Below are 18,572 nucleotides of genomic sequence, written 5' to 3'. Positions count from 1 at the left end.
TGAAATTAATTTTTGTCATGTATTTTATTTAACCTAATGGTCCTTACCTAACATGTTATCATTATTAAAAGATAGAAATACTTTACTTTTTTTACTTGTATGAATTCTCCAAAATCCAGCGTGCATTTTATGTTTACAGCACATCTCAGTTCTGACCACCACATTTCAAGCTCTCAATAGCCACAAGTGGTTAGTGGCTACCATACTGGACTTTGCAGATACAGAGTAATATTTGGCACATGGTAGACATGGAGTAAATACTTACTAAATGAATATGTCACTATTCTTCCATATTATTTTGATTCTTCTGTAGTATAGGAATAGTAAGCTATAAAAATAGTATCCACACCATCGCTATAGCCAATTGAATTAGCCGTCTCCTCTTGTTGGGCATTTAGGTTAGTCCCAATTTTTTAGTTTTTAGAATAATTCCGCAGTGAACATCCGGTTCACATCTGTTATTTCCTTGGGATAAATTCCCAGCAGTGAAAATTCTAGGACAAGAGTATACCCCCTCTTAGGGCACTTGACACATTTTGCCAAATTGCCCCAGAAAGGATCTATCACACTTCCAGGAGTTCATGCTTAGTTATTATAGAATCTCCTGCGATGCTAGCAGGGCAAATATTGCTGCTGTTGATGATGACAGAAATTATATTAACAGCTACTATTTTTTTTCTGCTATAATGCACTCGGCACTGTGCATTAGTTATTATTCACATTTAATGGGTAAGAAGACCAAGGCCCAGCAAGTTTAAATAAACTAAGCGTGGGAACCCCATCACACCCAGATCTGGGGAAGCCTAATTCCAAAGCACGGCCACTTTCCCCGGGGCTGCGACCACTGCGACGCCCCGCCCCCGGAGCCCCGCCCCCAGGGAAGGGAGTTCCTGGTCCCGCGCCCGCCAGTCCTCAAGGCGTAGCTCGGGCGCAGGAGTGACGTCACGGGCCGGTACTTCCGGCCGCGCTGCCGTCACGTGTGCCACGCCGGAAGCGCATTTCGAGTCTGTAGGGCAACGGCTCGCGCTCAAGCCTCCTCTGCTTCTCCACCGAAAAATAGAACCTTGCTCAACCACCGCCCGAGGTCTGCAAGCTGTGTGCCTTCCCACGAGGTGACTCTGGGGACGGCTGGGTTTCCTTCTGGGAGTGAGGGAGGAGCCTGAAGGCCGGGGGCCAGGCTTCCTCTCAGTGGGTGAGAGCCCGAATCTTGAGCGGTCACGTTGTCGTGGTAATTCTCATCATCCTGTGGCAGAAGATGGGGCCAGGGGCCCAGGAGATTCCTAAAGCATTGGTAGTTAAGTGCGAGAAGGGTCTAGTTCCAGACACTTTCCACTCTGCCGCGCATCAGAGTCACCTGGGTGGCTTTTAAGAATTCTGATGCCCGGGCCCCCGCCCCAGACCAAGTAAATCAGAAGCGCTGGAAGTGGGACCCGGGCGATTCTGAAGTGCCGAGAACCAGCGTGTTAAGCTATGTCTAGAGGCGAATTCGGACTTTGCCCATCCCACCTACTCGAGATTTGGGGTTTTTTATGGAAGTTATCTTGAGGACACTTGAACCCTGTGGTCGGTTATGCTCCTTACCTATCGAGGTGAAGAATGCTTTGGCCTACCTTTCTGTATCTGTAAAGTGGTGGAGTTGAACCCGTGGCCACCCAAGACCGTTTTAGCTCTGAAATCCTAAGACACCCTCAACAAAGTTCAGAGGGTTCTGAACAATTATGTTTGTCAGGAATGGTTTTTGAACTTGTTTCACAGGCTAGGCTCTATATTCAACTGTTTTTCTCCTTAGGTGGAAACAACATTATTTGGATGTCTAGATTAAAGATGAATAATGCAAATAACACTTCTGGGGTTATTTACTTTCAGGGTTCCCATGAATTGTGGGGAGAAGGAATACCGTTTGAAGATGTATACTAGTACAGTGTATCAGAGTAACAGTCCCTTTGGGGAGCTGAGATGAGCAGAAACTATGCATTTTAAGAGATTGTTGGTTAGTAACTCTGGAAAAGCCTAACTGAAGGCAGAGTCACAGTAATGTGTACAAGTCCCTTCTCTGTGTTCCTTGCTGTGTGCTGGAAAAGTATACAAACATAATCCAAAGCTCCAGAGAGAGAGAGTTTCTTTCCAGAAATGCTTTACAGATGTTGAAGGCTTATTTTGTTTTTTGGGGATTCAGCATTTAGGTTTTGAGGAGAGGGGAAACAACTTGAACAATTAAGGCTAGAATGGAGGTTAGAGAGTTTAGTAACTGGGTATAGATATCTCATAACTACTTTTCTCCGGTCTGGCTATACAACACTTGGACAAGTGAACAAAGAGCATAACCAGTTGATCAGAGGCCAGATAGATTGAAAATATCTTTGATTGAAAACATATTAGTGTTTTTAAATGTCTGCTTTCTGAGCAGGTTTGAGGCCTTTTAGAGTTATTCAGGTTACCAGCTACTTTATTATTTTTTTTTCCCCTTGGGATGGAGGTAGGAGGAGAGAGGGTATCAGGAAACCAAAGTCATGAGCATCCAAGGACAAGGAATATTAACTTATTTTTATGCTGGAAGGAAAATAGGAAATTGAAAAGAAATAGATTGCAGAATCTATGCCTACATGTAATTGATGACATGCCATATTCAGAGAGGGTTTCATGGAAGTATCATGTATGTGTTTACAGAAGGGGTAAAATTTGAAATAATGCTCCTGAAATCTGCTGGTGGAGGTAACCATTTTAAACTCGCCATGGTTTTTGTCGACTTGCTCTTCATCTGCAGTGCCTGCTTGTTCAACCTATGGCCCTACTAGGTTTTGCTGTATGAAGAATTCCCTGGCACTGAAGTGAACTCACCTGTTTCCTCTTCTTCACTGTTATTCTGTGGTTCTCAGTTATCCCACTGCCTATTTATGTGTCAGAGGGTAATTTGTTTTTTGCAGCCTCATATTTCACTTCTGATTCTGACACTAGTCGCATGGGGATTTGATGAACTTGCAAATAAATCCATTAACAAATCCATCACCCTTGCTGACAAATTAAACAATGCCCTTCTTTGGGTGGAATGCCATTTGTATGGCCGAAAAAAAAAGATGAAGAATGGGTAGCCACGTCATCTGAGGTTTTCTCCTTCTTCATACTGCACATTCTTCTTGGAAATGCTTCTTGTAACATCCAGAAGAGGGTAAACTGGAGTTTGGGGTAGAAGTAACAACGAGTGTTTTGGATCCCTCACCCATCAGTTTTTATGGTGGCTGTTGTGTGAACAGGGAGGTGCAGGCTTTAGGAACACGGTGGCATGTGTACTTGGAGAAGGCCCGTGTCTGCCGAGAGATGGTGCTTGGACTTCTGCGGGTGGGGGAGCTGAGCTGTCTTTGATGTTCAAATCAGTAAGCAGGGGTCCTGCAAAGCCACAGGAGGGAGCCCGTGAGGACATCAAGCCCGATGAACTTGCCAGCCTGGCTGTGCAACTGGGGGTGGGGACAGGGCCTGCCCAAGGAGGTGGCGGGAAGCAGTGCTCTCAAAAGCACCCATTTTGTTACTGCTCTTGGTTACCAGCATGTATTATGAGAAAATGTCTTCTCTGATGGAGTTATTACCACATACACAGAGACTCGTTGGCATTGCATCTGGATGAAGTTTGTGTAATTCAGATTTCACCTTCCTTTATTTTGCTGCAATTTCCTGCAAACCTCCCCTCCCTTCTTCCTGGAAACAGTTTATACTGGAGACCTAATTAGATCCCCCAAGTTATCTGGTAGGTTCAGAGAGCCAAATCAGGGGGCGCCTAAAGGAAAGGCTCTGCTCTTGGTGCTTTAGCCAGATAACTTCCTTAATGATTGATTTTTAATGTGTTTCTATGCAAAGATCAAAGCAAGTGAGTTTTTGTGCATTTAATTTTCAGAATTCTGGTGGAAAACAAGGACAGAGGGGTAATCCAGTTCCAGAGTATATGTTATCATTTTCAGGGGAATTTGCATTTTTATTTATCTGATTGCTATGACACATCCTAGATCCTATATCTACAAGAATATAAGTATGCAATCAAAAGTATATATACAATGTTACCACCTTTCACAAAAGCCACGTTATGTATTTGTGGAATTTGTTAATAACATGAATGGAAACGGTTACATTTTATCCATCAAAAACTACAAAGCTCTTGTCTGTTTTTCTTCATGTATATTTATGTCTTTCAACATATTTCATCCAGGGTAGGCACAGATTCCCTGAAGAGTGAATGCTGTTTTTTAGAAGGGCTGTATGGGAAAAGACATCTCCCAGGCCTGGGAGGCTCCGTCTTTAGCCTGTAGGCCTCGGCAGCGTTTAGTGAATGACCTCAACCCTGTTTTTTTTCCTTCCTCCTTTGGAGGGTGAGGACTGACAATGAATTCAGTCTCTGTCTAGCTGGGGCTCAGCTGGGCAGTGACTATTATGCCATTGTGCTCCCTGGGGCCGGCTGCCCAGTTGGTGTTGCTGTGACTCCCAGCCTTCCCTAACATGGCCAGTCTTTTTTCTTCCAGCTCCACCATCCCATTAGGTGACAGGGTGCTGTTCAGTCCCCGAAGGCTTGTGCCACTGAAGAATAGAAGACAGTCCCAGGGAGGTGGAGTATGAACCCTAAAATTACATAACAGTAAGAGGGCAGCCAAATTTGCTGCTTTGGTTCCCTTGAGCTAGGGGTGGTGTCTGAAAATGTCGCAGTGATGTCGACAATTGTTTGAACATTGACTTTTCAGAACCTGGGGCATTCTTAGTTCTTATTAGATCCTTAAGCTCTCTGTGTGGAAGGAGAACCAGCTTTAAAAAGTTAATGGGTCCCATTTTCAGAGGAGGTTGGCCAGGAAGAGCATGCATTCCTTCTCCCGGGGAATGTCTGCTCAGCGTGCTCTCCCTGTCCCGTCATTATGGTGTTACTGAGTAAAAATCCAAAAGCCTGGGACTGCAGGCCTTTCCTTCTCAGCCTGGTCAGTGACACTGTCTTACAGGAAGTTTTTTGTTTGTTTTCAAGTCTTTTAAATGTCTACATAGCTTTTTAAAAGAAAGGGTCCAATTTCCTTAGTTTATCGTGGAGGCTGTTTCTTGGGTCCCAAATATTCAGCGCTGGTAACCAAGATTGCTGTTGGTCAGAGTCGCGGTTTTCCTGCTTCCACTGGGCTTATGCCTGGTTATTGATGAGACTTGTGGGAATTGCCTCCCTGTCCACTCCTTTCCAAGAGGAAAGCAAGGCACTATTAAGATGCTCAACATCTTGAGGACAGAATCTATACGACATAATAATGTGTTAACCAAAAACAGGAGTAGGCCAGTGTTGACCCACAGCTGTTTTTTTTTGTTTTGTACTGTCAGGGAGCTAGGAGTACACATGTTTAAAAGCTGGTTTAAAAAAACAGCAAGAGAATGCCACAGAGATCATATGTGACCCACAAGCCTAAAATATTTCCTCTCTGGTCCTTTACAGATAAAGTTTGCAGATATAAACTAACAAGAGTAATATTGGAAATGTTGAGCTCATAATAATTCATAAAGTTCTATGCAAGCTGCTATTTCTTTTAAAATGTTTTCCTATTCCTTACCTTACTTGATTTTTGAAAGAGTAGTCATCCATGCCCAGAAACTATTTTTAAGTGACTAGCAATAGGATTTTAGGGGTCCTACATGTATTTTTGTACATGGAGCTGCTGTGTAGGTGAAGGAATTGGGGCAGGGAAAATGAACCCAAAGGTGAGGTGAGCATAGTTGGCACACAGCTCAGGACTTGAAACTTTCTGGAGGATGGTGGCAAATTTGATTATCAGGGTCCTAGTGGCCAATTCCGTAAGAAAAGCATGATCAAAACCGAACAAAATTGCTTACAAAGCAGGCTGTCTTCCATCATTCACCTAACTGCATCTTTTCTTAATGGCTTAGGTCTTAAAAGGTTCCAACACCTAGGCCGATTAGTTAATATATTTTCTAGACGTCAGCAGTGCTGGGCTGAATCTGCTTCTGGTTCCAACACTGGAATTGGCCTTCAGTCGTCTCAGTTCGTTCTCCTGGCCTCTTTCTTGCAGCAGTGAAGTGCTCAGAGCATACCTGGCATGATTTCTGGGGCAGTGTAACATGGCTTCACTTCTACCAAATTTCTGAATTGAATCCAAGGCGTATGTGACCTCCACCTGCCCCCATTGACCCTGCGGGTGACAGCTGAACAGCCTGGGGAAGACACCCACACTTGAGGCTCTCGTGGGTTTTCATGATGTCATTGCGCATGCCTTTAAAGCCAGTCCATATTTTCCCAATTTTAAATAAAACCAGGATCTTCAGAGGTCTCCAGGACTGCCCAGTCACAATGGTAACAGTTGCACATTTGCAGCTATCAGTTTCCCAGTTCAGAATTAATTAATATTTAAATGAGTCTGCTTCTAAGTATGTCTTAGGAGGCCTAGAGGTCTAAATTCAGAACTCCTCATTTCCAGAAGACACACTGATTTTCTCCTAGACTTTTCTAATTTCATTCTTCTTCTTGTTAATCTATAAAACAAATTTCATAAGACACACATGGTGTTTGCTTTAATGTCATTATCTGCTGCAGGCTCTCAGAAAGCTAAGCAGATGTCAGTGTTAGAAATAGGAAGCCTGGCCATAATGAATTAGCCATTCAAAGGCTGCACCTCACAGCCTACCACTTGAGGCTGTGCCGATTTCTCCCGTAATTTCATTTGTGTTCGTCTGACTTCCCTGGGTAAGCCCCTCGATTGTGTCTCCTGTTTTATGTCCTCCTTCAGCAGCCTGTAAAGCACCTAGCGATTAGCCAGTTAGGTCTTCAGGTAATTGTTCATGTTTTAAACTTCTGGAGTTTAAAAGTAAAGTGAACTTAATTTACACTTACATTTTCACTGCGTCTGTAAGCTCCCTTCCCATCTACATTCACTGCATGCATGTATGTTCCTGAATTTAGAACAGGGAACTGGAAGTGTGGGCTATGTTTAAGATAAATTTACAGATGGTCATGTCAGCCTTCTCGGAAATACCCATTCTAGAAGCTTGTCTTATTAAAAAGAATGTGAAAGGTTCTCTTTAGGCTAAATCTTTTTTTATGCAAATTTATTTAAAATGAAAGTACAAATTAAAAGATCACACAGTATTGTGAAATTTATAACCATTATTATTAACACATATCAACATACTACATGAGACAGACCACAAGTTTTGGATTAAAATGGTCTAGTTGAGTATTATTTGACTCTTTAAATAAAGTATTTTTGACCAGAGAAAGATGAAATTAGGGTGTTCAGTTGATTTTGTGAATAACAAAATTTGCAAACACACAGAGAAGATGGTGTCATAGAGAGGAATGGAAGTTACTTAGTTCCTCTGGAGCAACTAAATTAAAAAAAAAACGGGTACAACTAGTAAAAGATCTGGAATAACTGCTGGGAGACAGCGGCTACTGTCCATGCATCATGCAAAAATCTGAACTGGGAGAAATACCCAAGATCACAGCATAAAATCTGTAAGTAAAGGCTGTGGACCCAAGCTGAGAGCCCCCTCCTCATGGCAGCCTGAACTGCAAAGCCCTGCAGTGTTGCAGAGCAGCACTCTCTGAACAAGTGAATATTACCTCAGCCCACCTCCAACTGGGGTTTTAATGTTAACTGCTCAATACAGGCTATGAGTCCCCAACAAGCAGATGGAGGCTTTTGGTGACAACTGACGCTGGAGAGCCAGGGGACGTATCTGTCTCAGGACGGGGAGCTCAAGGGATTGGGTGCTATCTCTGGCCGATGGGTTAATCTGGGGGCCATGGATGGGGCTTTCTGTCCCTTTCTCTCTCTCTCAACCTGGGTGGCTCAGTGGAGAAAGCCTCAGCCATTTTCAGCTCGCAGTGCTGTGCAGTAGAGAAAGCCTCAGCCCTTCTAAAGTTGCAGCACTCTGACCCAGACAAGGGTGGAAGTAGCAGAGTCAGAGAAACAAAGAATTTATTTATATGTCAATGGCCTCTCTCTAGGGTGCATATCTTCCCAGGAGGAAAGAGATGGGGCCCAGCTCTACTACCTGACTTCCATTCAGAGCCAGACACCCTTACACCAGTCTGGAGTGACAGGCTGACAGGCACCACCTGCTGGGCAGAAAAGCACAGGGTGTGTCAATCCTCTAAGATACACCATCAGGGAAACTGGATACTGAATATTTCTTCCCTCTGGGACCTGAGCTGTTCTCATCTGGGAAAACCTGATTAGGGTGGCCAAGGGGGTCAGATGCCTAGATAACAGAAAACCACAACCTACACTAAGAAAGACGAGGTTATGGTCCAGACGAACAAACTTACACTTCAACTGAGGTAGAGGAATTTAAACAACTAATGCTAAATCAATTCAAAAAGTTTAGAGAAGTTACGGCAAATGAGATCAGGGCTATACAGAAAACACAGCATACATAAGGGAGAAATAGAAAGTGCAAAAAAAACAACTGGCAGAATCTATGGAAATGCAAGACACAACACAGGAGACAAAAGACACAATGGAAACATACAACAGGAGATCTCAAGAGGCAGAAGAAAGCATGCAGGAACTGGAGGACGAGACACCTGAAGGCCTACACACAAAAGAACAGATACAGAAAAGAATGGAAAAATATGAGCAACATCTCTGGGAACTTAAGGACAAAACGAAATTCAAGAATGTACATATCATTGGTGTCCCAGAAGGAGAAGAAAAGGGAAAAGGGGCAGAAGCAATAATAGAGGAAATAATCAATGAAAATTTCCCATCTCTTATGAAAGACATAAAATTACAGATCCAAGAAGTGCAGCATTCTCCAAACAGAATAGACCTGAATAGGCCTACACCAAGACACTTAATAATCAGATTATCAAACATCAAAGACAAAGAGAGAATCCTGAAAGCAGCAAGAGAAAAGCAATCTATCACATACAAAGGAAGCTTAATAAGACTGTGCGGATTTCTCAGCAGAAACCATGGAGGCAAGAAGGAAGTGGTGTGATATGTTTAAGATACTGAAAGAGAAAAACCACCAATTAAGAATCCTATATCCAGCAAAACTGTCCTTCAAATATGAGGGAGAGATCACAATACTTTCCGACAAACAGACAATGACAGAGTTTGTGAACAAGATACCTGCTCTACAGGGAATACTAAAGGGAGCACTACAGACTGATAGGAAAGAGGGGGGCATAGGGGAGGGGTGTGAGACTCTTGGCATTGGTGGTGTTGTCTGACTCTTTATTCTACTTTGATCTAAGGTTATCTTTCCTTTTGCTGCTTCCTAGCTGTCATGTTCTTGTGTTTTTTTTCTCTTTTGTTCCTCTTTTTCATCTGCCTCTCTACCTTTTTTTTAATCTTCATTTTATTGAGATATATTCAAATACCATGCAGTCATACAAAACAAATCATACATTCGATTGTTCGCAATAACACTACATAGTTGTACATTCATCACCTAAATCAATCCCTGACACCTTCATTAGAACATACACAAAAATAACAAGAATAATAATTAAAGTGAAAAAGAGCAATTGAAGTAAAAAAGAACACTGGGTACCTTTATCTGTTTGTTTGTTTGTTTCCTTCCCCTATTTTTCTACTCATCCATCCATAAACTAGACAAAGTGGAGTGTGGTCCTTATGGCTTTCCCAATCCCATTGTCACCCCTCATAAGCTACATTTTTATACAATTGTCTTCGAGATTCATGGGTTCTGGGTTGTTGTTTGATAGTTTCAGGTATCCACCACCAGCTATCCCAATTCATTAGAACCTAAAAAGGATTGTCTAAAGTGTGTGTAAGAGTGCCCACCAGAGTGACCTCTCGGCTCCTTTTGGAATCTCTCTGCCACTGAAGCTTATTTCATTTCCTTTCACATCCCCCTTTTGGTCAAGAAGATGTTCTCCGTCCCACGATGCCGGGTCTACATTCCTCCCCGGGAGTCATATTCACGTTGCCGGGGAGATTCAGTCCCCTGGGTATCTGATCCCACGTGAAGGGGAGGGCAGTGATTTCACCTTTCAAATTGGCTTAGGTAGAGAGAGACGGCCACATCTGAGCAACAAAGAGGCATTTGGGAGGAGGCTCATAGGCACAATTATAGGGAGGCCTAGCCTCTCCTTTGCAGCAGCCGTCTTCCCAAGGGTAAAACCTATGGTAGAGGGCTCAGCCCATCAAACCACCATTCCCCTATGTCTGTGGTCATGTTAGCAACCATTGAGGTGGAGTAGGCCAATACCCCTGCATTCTCCACAGGCTCCTTAAGGGGGCACTACATATTTTTTTTCCTTGTTTTTCTTTCTTTTTTTTTTTAACTTTCCTTTCTTTTTTAAATCAACTGTATGAAAAAAAATTAAAAAAAATACAATAAAAGAACATTTCAAAGAGACCATAACAAGGGAGTAAGAAAAAGACAACTAACCTAAGATAACTGCTTTACTTCCAACCTGTTCCTACTTTACCCCAAGAAAGTTACCTAATATAGCAACATTTCTGTGAACTTGGTCCTACTATATGCATCAGAAATTAACAGACCATAGTCATTCCTGGGCATCCCCAGAATATTAAATACCTTATCTGTTCTTCTTGGATTATTGTTCCCTCTTCCTTAATTGCTCTCTATTGCTAGTTCCCCTACATTCTACATTAGAAACCATTTGTTTTACATTTTTCAAAGTTCACATTACTGGTAGCATATAATATTTCTCTTTTTGTAACTGGCTTATTTCGCTCAGCATTATGTCTTCAAGGTTCATCCATGTTGCCATATGTTTCACTACATCATTCCTTCTTACTGCCTCGTAGTAGTCCATCATGTGTATATACCACATTTTATTTATCCACTCATCTGTTGAAGGACATTTGGGTTGTTTCCATCTCTTGGCAATTGTGAATAATGCTGCTCTGAACATAGGTGTGCAGATATCTGTTCATGTCACTGCTTTCCGATCGTCCGGGTATATACAGAGAAGTGCAATCGCTGGATCGAATGGTAACTCTATATCTAGTTTTCTAAGGAACTGCCAGACTGACTTCCAGAGTGGCTGAACCATTATACGGTCCCACCAACAATGAATAAGAGTTCCAATTTCTCCACATCCCGTCCAGCATTTGTAGTTTCCCATTTGTTTAATGGCAGCCATTCTAACCGGTGTTAGATGGTATCTCATTGTGGTCTTAATTTGCATCTCTCTAATAGCTAGTGAAGCTGAACATTTTTTCATGTGTTTCTTGGCCATTTGTGTTTCCTCTTCAGAGAACTGTCTTTTCATATCTTTTGCCCATTTTATAATTGGGCTGTCTGTACTATTGTCATTGAGTTGTAGGATTTCTTTATATATGCAAGATATCAGTCTTTTGTCAGATACATGGTTTCCAAAAATTTCTTCCCATTGAGTTGGCTGCCTCTTTACCTTTTTGAGAAATTCCTTTGAGGTGCAGAAACTTCTAAGCTTGAGGAGTTCCCATTTATCTATTTTTTCTTTTGTTGCTTGTGCTTTGGGTGTAAAGTCTAGGAAGTGGCCGCCTAATACAAGGTATTGAAGATGTTTTCCTACATTATCTTCTAGGGGTTTTATGGTACCTTCTTTTATATTGAGATCTTTCATCCATTTTGAGTTACTTTTTGTGTAGGGTGTGAGGTAGGGGTCCTCTTTCATTCTTTTCGATATGGATATCCAACTCTCCCAGCCCCATTTGTTGAAAAGACCATTATGACTCAGTTCAGTGACTTTGGGGGCCTTATCAAAGATCGGTCAGCCATAGATCTGAGGGTCTATCTCTGAATTCTCAATTAAATTCCATTGATCTATATGTCTATCTTTGTGCCAGTACCATGCTGTTTTGACAACTGTGGCTTTATAATTAGCTTCAAAGTCAGGGAGTGTGAGTCCTCCCACTTTGTTTTTTTTTTTAGAGTGTCTTTAGCAATTCGAGGCATCTTCTCTTTCCAAATAAATTTGATAACTAGCTTTTCCAAGTCTGCAAAGTAGGTTGTTGGAATTTTGATTCGGATTGCATTGAATCTGTAGATGAGTTTGGGTAGAATTAACATATTAATGACATTTAGCCTTCCTATCCATGAACATGGAATATTTTTCCATCTTTTAAGATCCCCTTCTATTTCTTTTAGTAGAGTTATGTAGTTTTCTTTGTATAGGTCTTTTACATCTTTGGTTAAGTTTATTCCTAGGTACTTGATTTTTTTAGTTGCTATTGAAAATGGTATCTTTTTCTTGAGTGTCTCTTTAGTTTGTTCATTTCTAGCATATAGAAACATTACTGACTTAGGTGCATTTATCTTGTATCCCGCTACTTTGCTAAATTTGTTTATTAGCTCTAGTAGCTGTATCGTCGATTTCTCAGGGTTTTCCAGATATAAGATCATATCATCTGCAAACGATGACAGTTTTACTTCTTCTTTTCCAATTTGGATGCCTTGTATTTCTTTGTCTTGCCGGATTGCCCTGGCTAGCACTTCCAGCACAATGTTGAATAACAGTGGTGACAGCGGGCATCCTTGTCTTGTTCCTGATCTTAGAGGGAAGGCTTTCAGTCTCTCACCATTGAGTACTATGCTGGCTGTGGGTTTTTCATATATGCTCTTAATCATATTGAGGAAGTTTCCTTCAATTCCTACCTTTTGAAGTGTTTTTATCAAAAACGGATGTTGGATTTTGTGAAATGCTTTTTCAGCATCTATTGAGATGATCATTTGATTTTTCCCTTTGAATTGTTAATGTGTTGTAATACATTGATTGATTTTCTTATGTTGAACCATCCTTGCATGCCTGGAATGAACCCCACTTGGTCATGGTGTATGATTTTTTTAATGTGTCTTTGGATTCGATTTGCAAGTATTTTATTGAGGATTTTTGCATCTATATTCATTAGGCAGATTGGCCAGTAGTTTTCCTTTTTTGTAGCATCTTTGCCTGGTTTTGGTATTAGATTGATGTTAGCTTCATAAAATGAGTTAGGTAGTGCTCCATTTTCTTCAATGTTTGAAAGAGTTTGAGTAAGATTGGTGTCAGTTCTTTCTGGAAAGTTTGTTAGAATTCCCTTGTGAAGCCATCTGGCCCTGGGCATTTATTTGTGGGAAGATTTTTGATGACTGATTGGATCTCTTTGCTTGTGATGGGTTGGTTGAGGTCTTCTATTTCTTCTCTGGTCCGTCTAGGTTGTTCATATGTTTCCAGGAAATTGTCCATTTCCTCTACATTATTCAGTTTGTTGCCATACAGTTGTTCATAGTATCCTCTTACAATTTTTTTAATTTCTTCAGGATCTGCAGTTACGTCACCTTTTTCATTCATTATTTTGTTTATATGGGTCTTCTCTCTTTTTGATTTTGTCAGTCTAGCTAGGGGCTTGTCAATCTTCTTGATCTTCTCAAACAACCAACTTTTGGTGATATTTACCCTCTCTTGTTTTTTGTTCTCTATGCCATTTATTTCTGCTTTAATCCTTGTTATTTCTTTTCTTCTAGTTGGTTTAGGATTGGTTTGCTGTTCATTTTCTGGCTTCCTCAGTTGATCCATTAGTTCTTTGATTTTGGCTCTTTCTGCCTTTTTAATATATGTGTTTAGTGCTATAAATTTCCCCCTTAGCACTGCTTTTGCTGCATCCCATAGGTTTTGGTATGTTGTGTTCTCATTTTCATTCGTCTCTATATATTTTGCAAATTCTCTTGCTATTTCTTCTTTAACCCACTGATTGTTTAGGAGTGTGTTGTTTAACCTCCAGGTATTTGTGAATTTTCTAAGTCTCTGATGGTTATTGACTTCTAATTGTATTCCATTGTGGTCAGAGAATGTGCTTTGAATAATTTCAATCTTTTTAAATTTATTGAGGCTTGTTTTATGTCCCAGCATATGATCTATTCTGGAGAAAGTTCCGTGAGCACTAGAAAAGTATGTGTATGTTGGTGATTTGGGAATTAATGTCCTGTATATGTCTGTTAAATCTAATTCATTTATCAGATTGTTTAGGTTTTCAGTTTCCTTACTGGTCTTCTGTCTGGTTGATCTATCTATAGGAGAGAGTGATGTGTTGAAGTCTCCACAGTTGTTGTGGAAACATCAATTGCTTCCTTTAGTTTTGCCAGTGTTTCTCTCATGTATTTTGTGGCATCTTGATTGGGTGCATAGACATTTACGATTGTTATTTCTTCTTGTTGAATTGCCCCTTTTATTAGTATGTAGTGGCCTTCTTTGTCTCTCAAAACATCCCGGCATTTAAAGTCTATTTTACTGAGATTAATATTGCTACAGCTGCTTTCTTTTGGCTGTAGCTTGCATGAAATATTTTTTTCCATCCTTTCACTTTCAATTTCTTTGTGTCCCTGTGTCTAAGATGAGTCTCTTGTATGCAACATATTGATGGTTCATTTTTTTTGATCCATTCTGCGAATCTATATCTTTTAATTGGGGAGTTTAATCCATTTACATTCAACGTTATAACCGTGAAGGCATTTCCTGAATCAGCCATCTTATCCTTTGCTTTATGTTTGTCATATTTTTCCCCCCTCTCTATTAATATCCTTAACTGTACCCATACCGAATCTCTTTAGTACTGAACCTTTCTCCAAGTCTCTCTGTCCTTTCTTTGTTTTTCTGTCTGTAGGGCTGCCTTTAGTATCTCCAGTAGGGCAGGTCTCTTGTTAACAAATTCTCTCAGCATTTGTTTGTCTGTGAAAAATTTAAGCTCTCCCTCAAATTTGAAGGAGAGCTTTGCTGGATAAAGTATTCTTGGTTGGAAATTTTTCTCACTCACAATTTTAAATATATCGTGCCACTGCTTTCTCGCCTCCATGGTGGGTGCTGAGTAGTCACTACTTAGTCTTATGCTGTTTCCTTTGTATATGGTGAATTGCTTTTCTCTTACTGCTTTCAGAACTTGCCCCTCTTCCAGGCCGTGCACCCCCTGGTCCTCTGTTGAGGGATGACTGTGCTATGTCACAGGTGAGTGCCGTCCCCCAAGGGCAGTTCTGGGCTGCTGGGCTGTGTAGGGAGGCTCCCAGTCTGCTGAAATGATGGCTGTTTGCGGCTTTGTTAATTCACACTGCTCTACCTTCCCAACTCTGGGACAATCAGCTGAGGTTGCAGGGAAGGCTAATGTCCACGCCCAGTTTTGTGGTGTGTGCCTGTTATTTGAAGCACTTCCGTCACACTGGGTTGTCTGGGGCAGCTCTGGGCTATGGGGCTGGCGATGGGCAGGAGTGTTTCCTGTCCACCAGGATGATGGCTGTGAGTGGACACCCCCCTTTTCTTGGGAAGTTGTGGTGTTTAGTGAATTTTCTCAGCCACTGGATTATTGCCTTTTGTCTCAGAGCTCTCTTAGTTCTGCTGTTGTCTTGACCTGCCCAAATTGCAAGTCTTTGAAGCTTTCTGTATTGGGCTTCTTAGAGTAATTGTTTTAGAAAAAAGAAAAAAATAATTTAAAAAAAAAGGCCCTCCTCAGAGATCTAATGGGTTATTGAAATGCTAAGAGACAAAGCAATTAGGGCCATTAAGGAAAGGTCCACAGGGCAGAGAGATCAGCTTTTCTTCGGGATTTGCATATGATCCTCCGGGCCCGAGCTCTGCCCTTCCCCTTTCTATGTTCACCAGAACTCCAAAAATCCTCCGCTCTTATTTTGGAGTTTTTCGTGTTTTTTCTATGCCTGTTTCCTCTCTGCTGGGCTGGCTGCTCTCAGATTCTCTGGTGTCTGGTCTCAGTCTATCTATGGTTCGAGTTTGGATCAGTAGAATGTGTTTCCGATAAGGGCTGCCACTGCAGTTGTCCCTTCTCCTTCCCGGAGCTGACAGCCCCTCCTCCCACGGGACTGAGGCTGGCAGGGAGGGGTGCGGGTCCCCTGGCCACAAAAACTTACAGATTTCGCTGATCTCAGCAGTTCGACGTTTTCATGAGTGTTGTATGAAGTATGTCCAAAGTCAGATTGCTCTGTGGTGTCCAGTCCACGCAGTTCCTGGCTTTCTACCTACTTTCCTGGAGGAGTAACTAAAACATACAGCTCACCAGTCCGCCATCTTGTCCCGCCCCTAGGCTAAATCTTAAAGGATAGAAGCCGTAAATTTAACATGTCAATTGTTAGCCTTAACCATAGCAAGAACATCAGATAGTGATTGCTAAATAAGTCGAGTTTGTTTCTTAAGGCTTGGAGATATGAAAATTCTACCCTGTAATTAAGTGAAGTTGGAAAAATAAGACTCCTTCAGTATCTGATTTTTTTTCAGAAGTTTCAAAACCTAAGTAGCTCTTTGCTCTGCATCACATTGTTAATGGTTTCATCTCACAGATTTCTAAATTCTCATTCATTTTAGGCTGTTATTTTTGTTTAACTTGTTTTAAAGGTACATACTGGCATAGCTGGGATTTTAATAGCTTGGAACACTTGAACAGGAAAAAAAAATTAAAAGCCTATTTTAAAATAGGTTGTAAAAGGTACCGCTGCGTATTAAACTTTACCTTTAGGTATTTCATGCAAACAACTCAGTACATAACAAGCAGGTAAATACTAGGAAAATGAATAAATCCTAGCAGAGCAAAGCTGTTTAGGAAAGACTATGTGATTGCCCATGTGGCATCTCCACGGGACAGTTTGTCCTCATGCAGGAGTGGAGTGGCTAGGCAAAGGGAGAGTGGTGCCATGTGCTGAGAGATGCTTAGTGCAATCAAAAACAAAGCAGAAAGGCTCCTTTGGGGGAATTAAAGCACAGGGCAGAGCCAAAGCTGGAGAGAGGCTCCTCGAGTTCCCAAGCCTAAGGCAAAATGCAATAAAGGTTTCCAGTGAGCTGGAAAGATGTATTCTACTCAAGTCTTGGGAAATCCAGGGTTAATTTAAATAGGCATTGGCAAGGTGATAGTTGTAAAGTTTTAGTTTGCATTCTGTATATTTTTATATACTTACTAAGTCCTAAATATCTAAATGGTTAGTCCCATAGACTTTTCTTTCAATAAGGAAACAGGTAATTGGATGCCAAACCTTGCAGTGTCTTGTGGCCCAAGTAATCATACCTGAGGAGATCCCCTCTTTTCTGACCACAAGCTCAGACCTCAAGTACCAGGGTCTTGTGTGTGTGGGGGGGGGGTTGTATGTAGATCTGGCATGCTACTAGAGAGAGGCAACCTCTGGGGTGTGGCTGTGCAAACCAGGAAGTCGCCCCGTGTCTCCCCTCTCCATACTGATCACATATTTGCACTGCACTTTTTCTGTCCTAGTTTCTGTGCCTGCTTGGAGTTTCACAATCAGAGATGGAAGCAAAGGTAAGTTTTCTTTTTCTTTTTAACTCAAAAGAGGAAAAGTTAAATTTTAGTATTTAAAATCTCAGCATTCTCATTCTGTGATTAAGAAGACCAAGAGTAATATTTCTGTTGGGTCCTTTACTAGACCTCGTTTTCCCCAGGCATTGAGGAGTGGGCTGGTGTTTAGGAGCTCAGAGGGAGGGTCCAGAGTCCATGTTTTCAGTCCCTGTGGTTCCTGGCAAGCCCTCTGTAACCTGGAACTAGTCACTGAATTGCACTGGTGGAGATGGCAAAGATGATAAACTTGGGGTCCTTATTTCTCCTTGAATCTTATCTGAAAATGATCATTATTAGCCTCTGTCCCCACTGTGCAATGTGCTGCCATAACCTTTAACTAATTGTCCCTTGTGTACCTCATGCACACATATTTACAGGGCAGGTGTGCATACACTTGGTGTCCATTGTGGGCATGGGTCAGTCATGCCTTTTTTGGCCCAGTAGCCACGTAAAGCAGGGGAGACATTTAGTAGATACTCTGTAAATACCCATTAGTTAGTTGATTAAACAGGAGCTGATTTCTCTTGAGGTTTCTACCATATGCTTCCCTTCCTTTCGTAGGCGTCATCATCAGTAGATGCCGAGCCTTGGTATTCTCACCCAGTCTATGCAAGATACTGGCAGCATTATCATCAAGCAATGGCTTGGATGCAAAGCCACCAGAAGGCCTACAAGAAGGCCTTGGAATCCTATTACACTTGCCCCTGGTATTTGCCCTCTGCTGTTCCTCCCCACAGCTCTTACGAGAGGGAATATCTTCAGTCCTCTGACCAGTATTCCCACTGCAACTATCCACATTCTAGAAGGTCTGGGCCCCATCTGCATGACCTCCCTAATGTCCAGGCATCCATGAGAAAAGTCCGGGCTCCATCCATGGAGGAGGAGATGGAGAGCGAGTCAGATGGGGAGATAGAATGCAACCTGAGCAATATGGAAATCACTGAGGAGCTCCGCCAGTACTTTGCAGAGACCGAGAGGCACAGAGAAGAGCGACGTAAGTTCCGACCTTCTGTCTCCTCAGGCTTCCTTTCCTTGCCCTGCCTTTAGCAATTTTTCTTCCCCGATTTATAGTTATTTTATAACTCCTCTTTGGGTACAGATAATATTCCAAATCCAGTCCTAAGCCTGGAAGAGCTATAGCATGTCATACCTCAATTTTATCAGCGTCGAGAGTTATTTTAGTATAAGATTTTATTTTTAGTTCTAGAACAAAGCTTATCTTAATAGTACCTCTACCAGTTAATGAATGTCAGACACCCCACCAGATGGGGTGTGTGTGTGATTCCCTAATCTACACAAAAG

General features: G+C 41.8%; 1 protein-coding gene across 2 annotated transcripts in view; it reads left to right on the top strand.

Annotated features, from left to right (window-relative positions):
- The first annotated feature begins 1,017 nt into the window (after positions 1–1,017).
- Positions 1,018–18,572, top strand: part of GEMIN8 (gem nuclear organelle associated protein 8) — a 28,616-nt gene continuing 11,061 nt past the window's right edge. The window contains exons 1-3 of one of the 2 annotated variants that reach the window (XM_037822917.1): positions 1,018–1,112; positions 17,190–17,234; positions 17,832–18,264. In XM_037822917.1, the coding sequence (XP_037678845.1) occupies positions 17,223–17,234; positions 17,832–18,264 (445 nt within the window). In that variant the 5' untranslated portion in view covers positions 1,018–1,112; positions 17,190–17,222. Of the gene's footprint in view, positions 1,113–14,895; positions 14,930–17,189; positions 17,235–17,831; positions 18,265–18,572 lie in introns of those variants that run through there. The other variant, XM_037822915.1, reaches the window with a different exon arrangement.

The sequence above is a fragment of the Choloepus didactylus genome, chromosome Y (assembly GCF_015220235.1).
Source record: "Choloepus didactylus isolate mChoDid1 chromosome Y, mChoDid1.pri, whole genome shotgun sequence".
In the NCBI taxonomy this organism is placed as follows: domain Eukaryota; kingdom Metazoa; phylum Chordata; class Mammalia; order Pilosa; family Megalonychidae; genus Choloepus; species Choloepus didactylus.
Note: the sequence above shows the minus strand (reverse complement) of the source record. Positions and strands in the feature narration are given on the sequence as shown.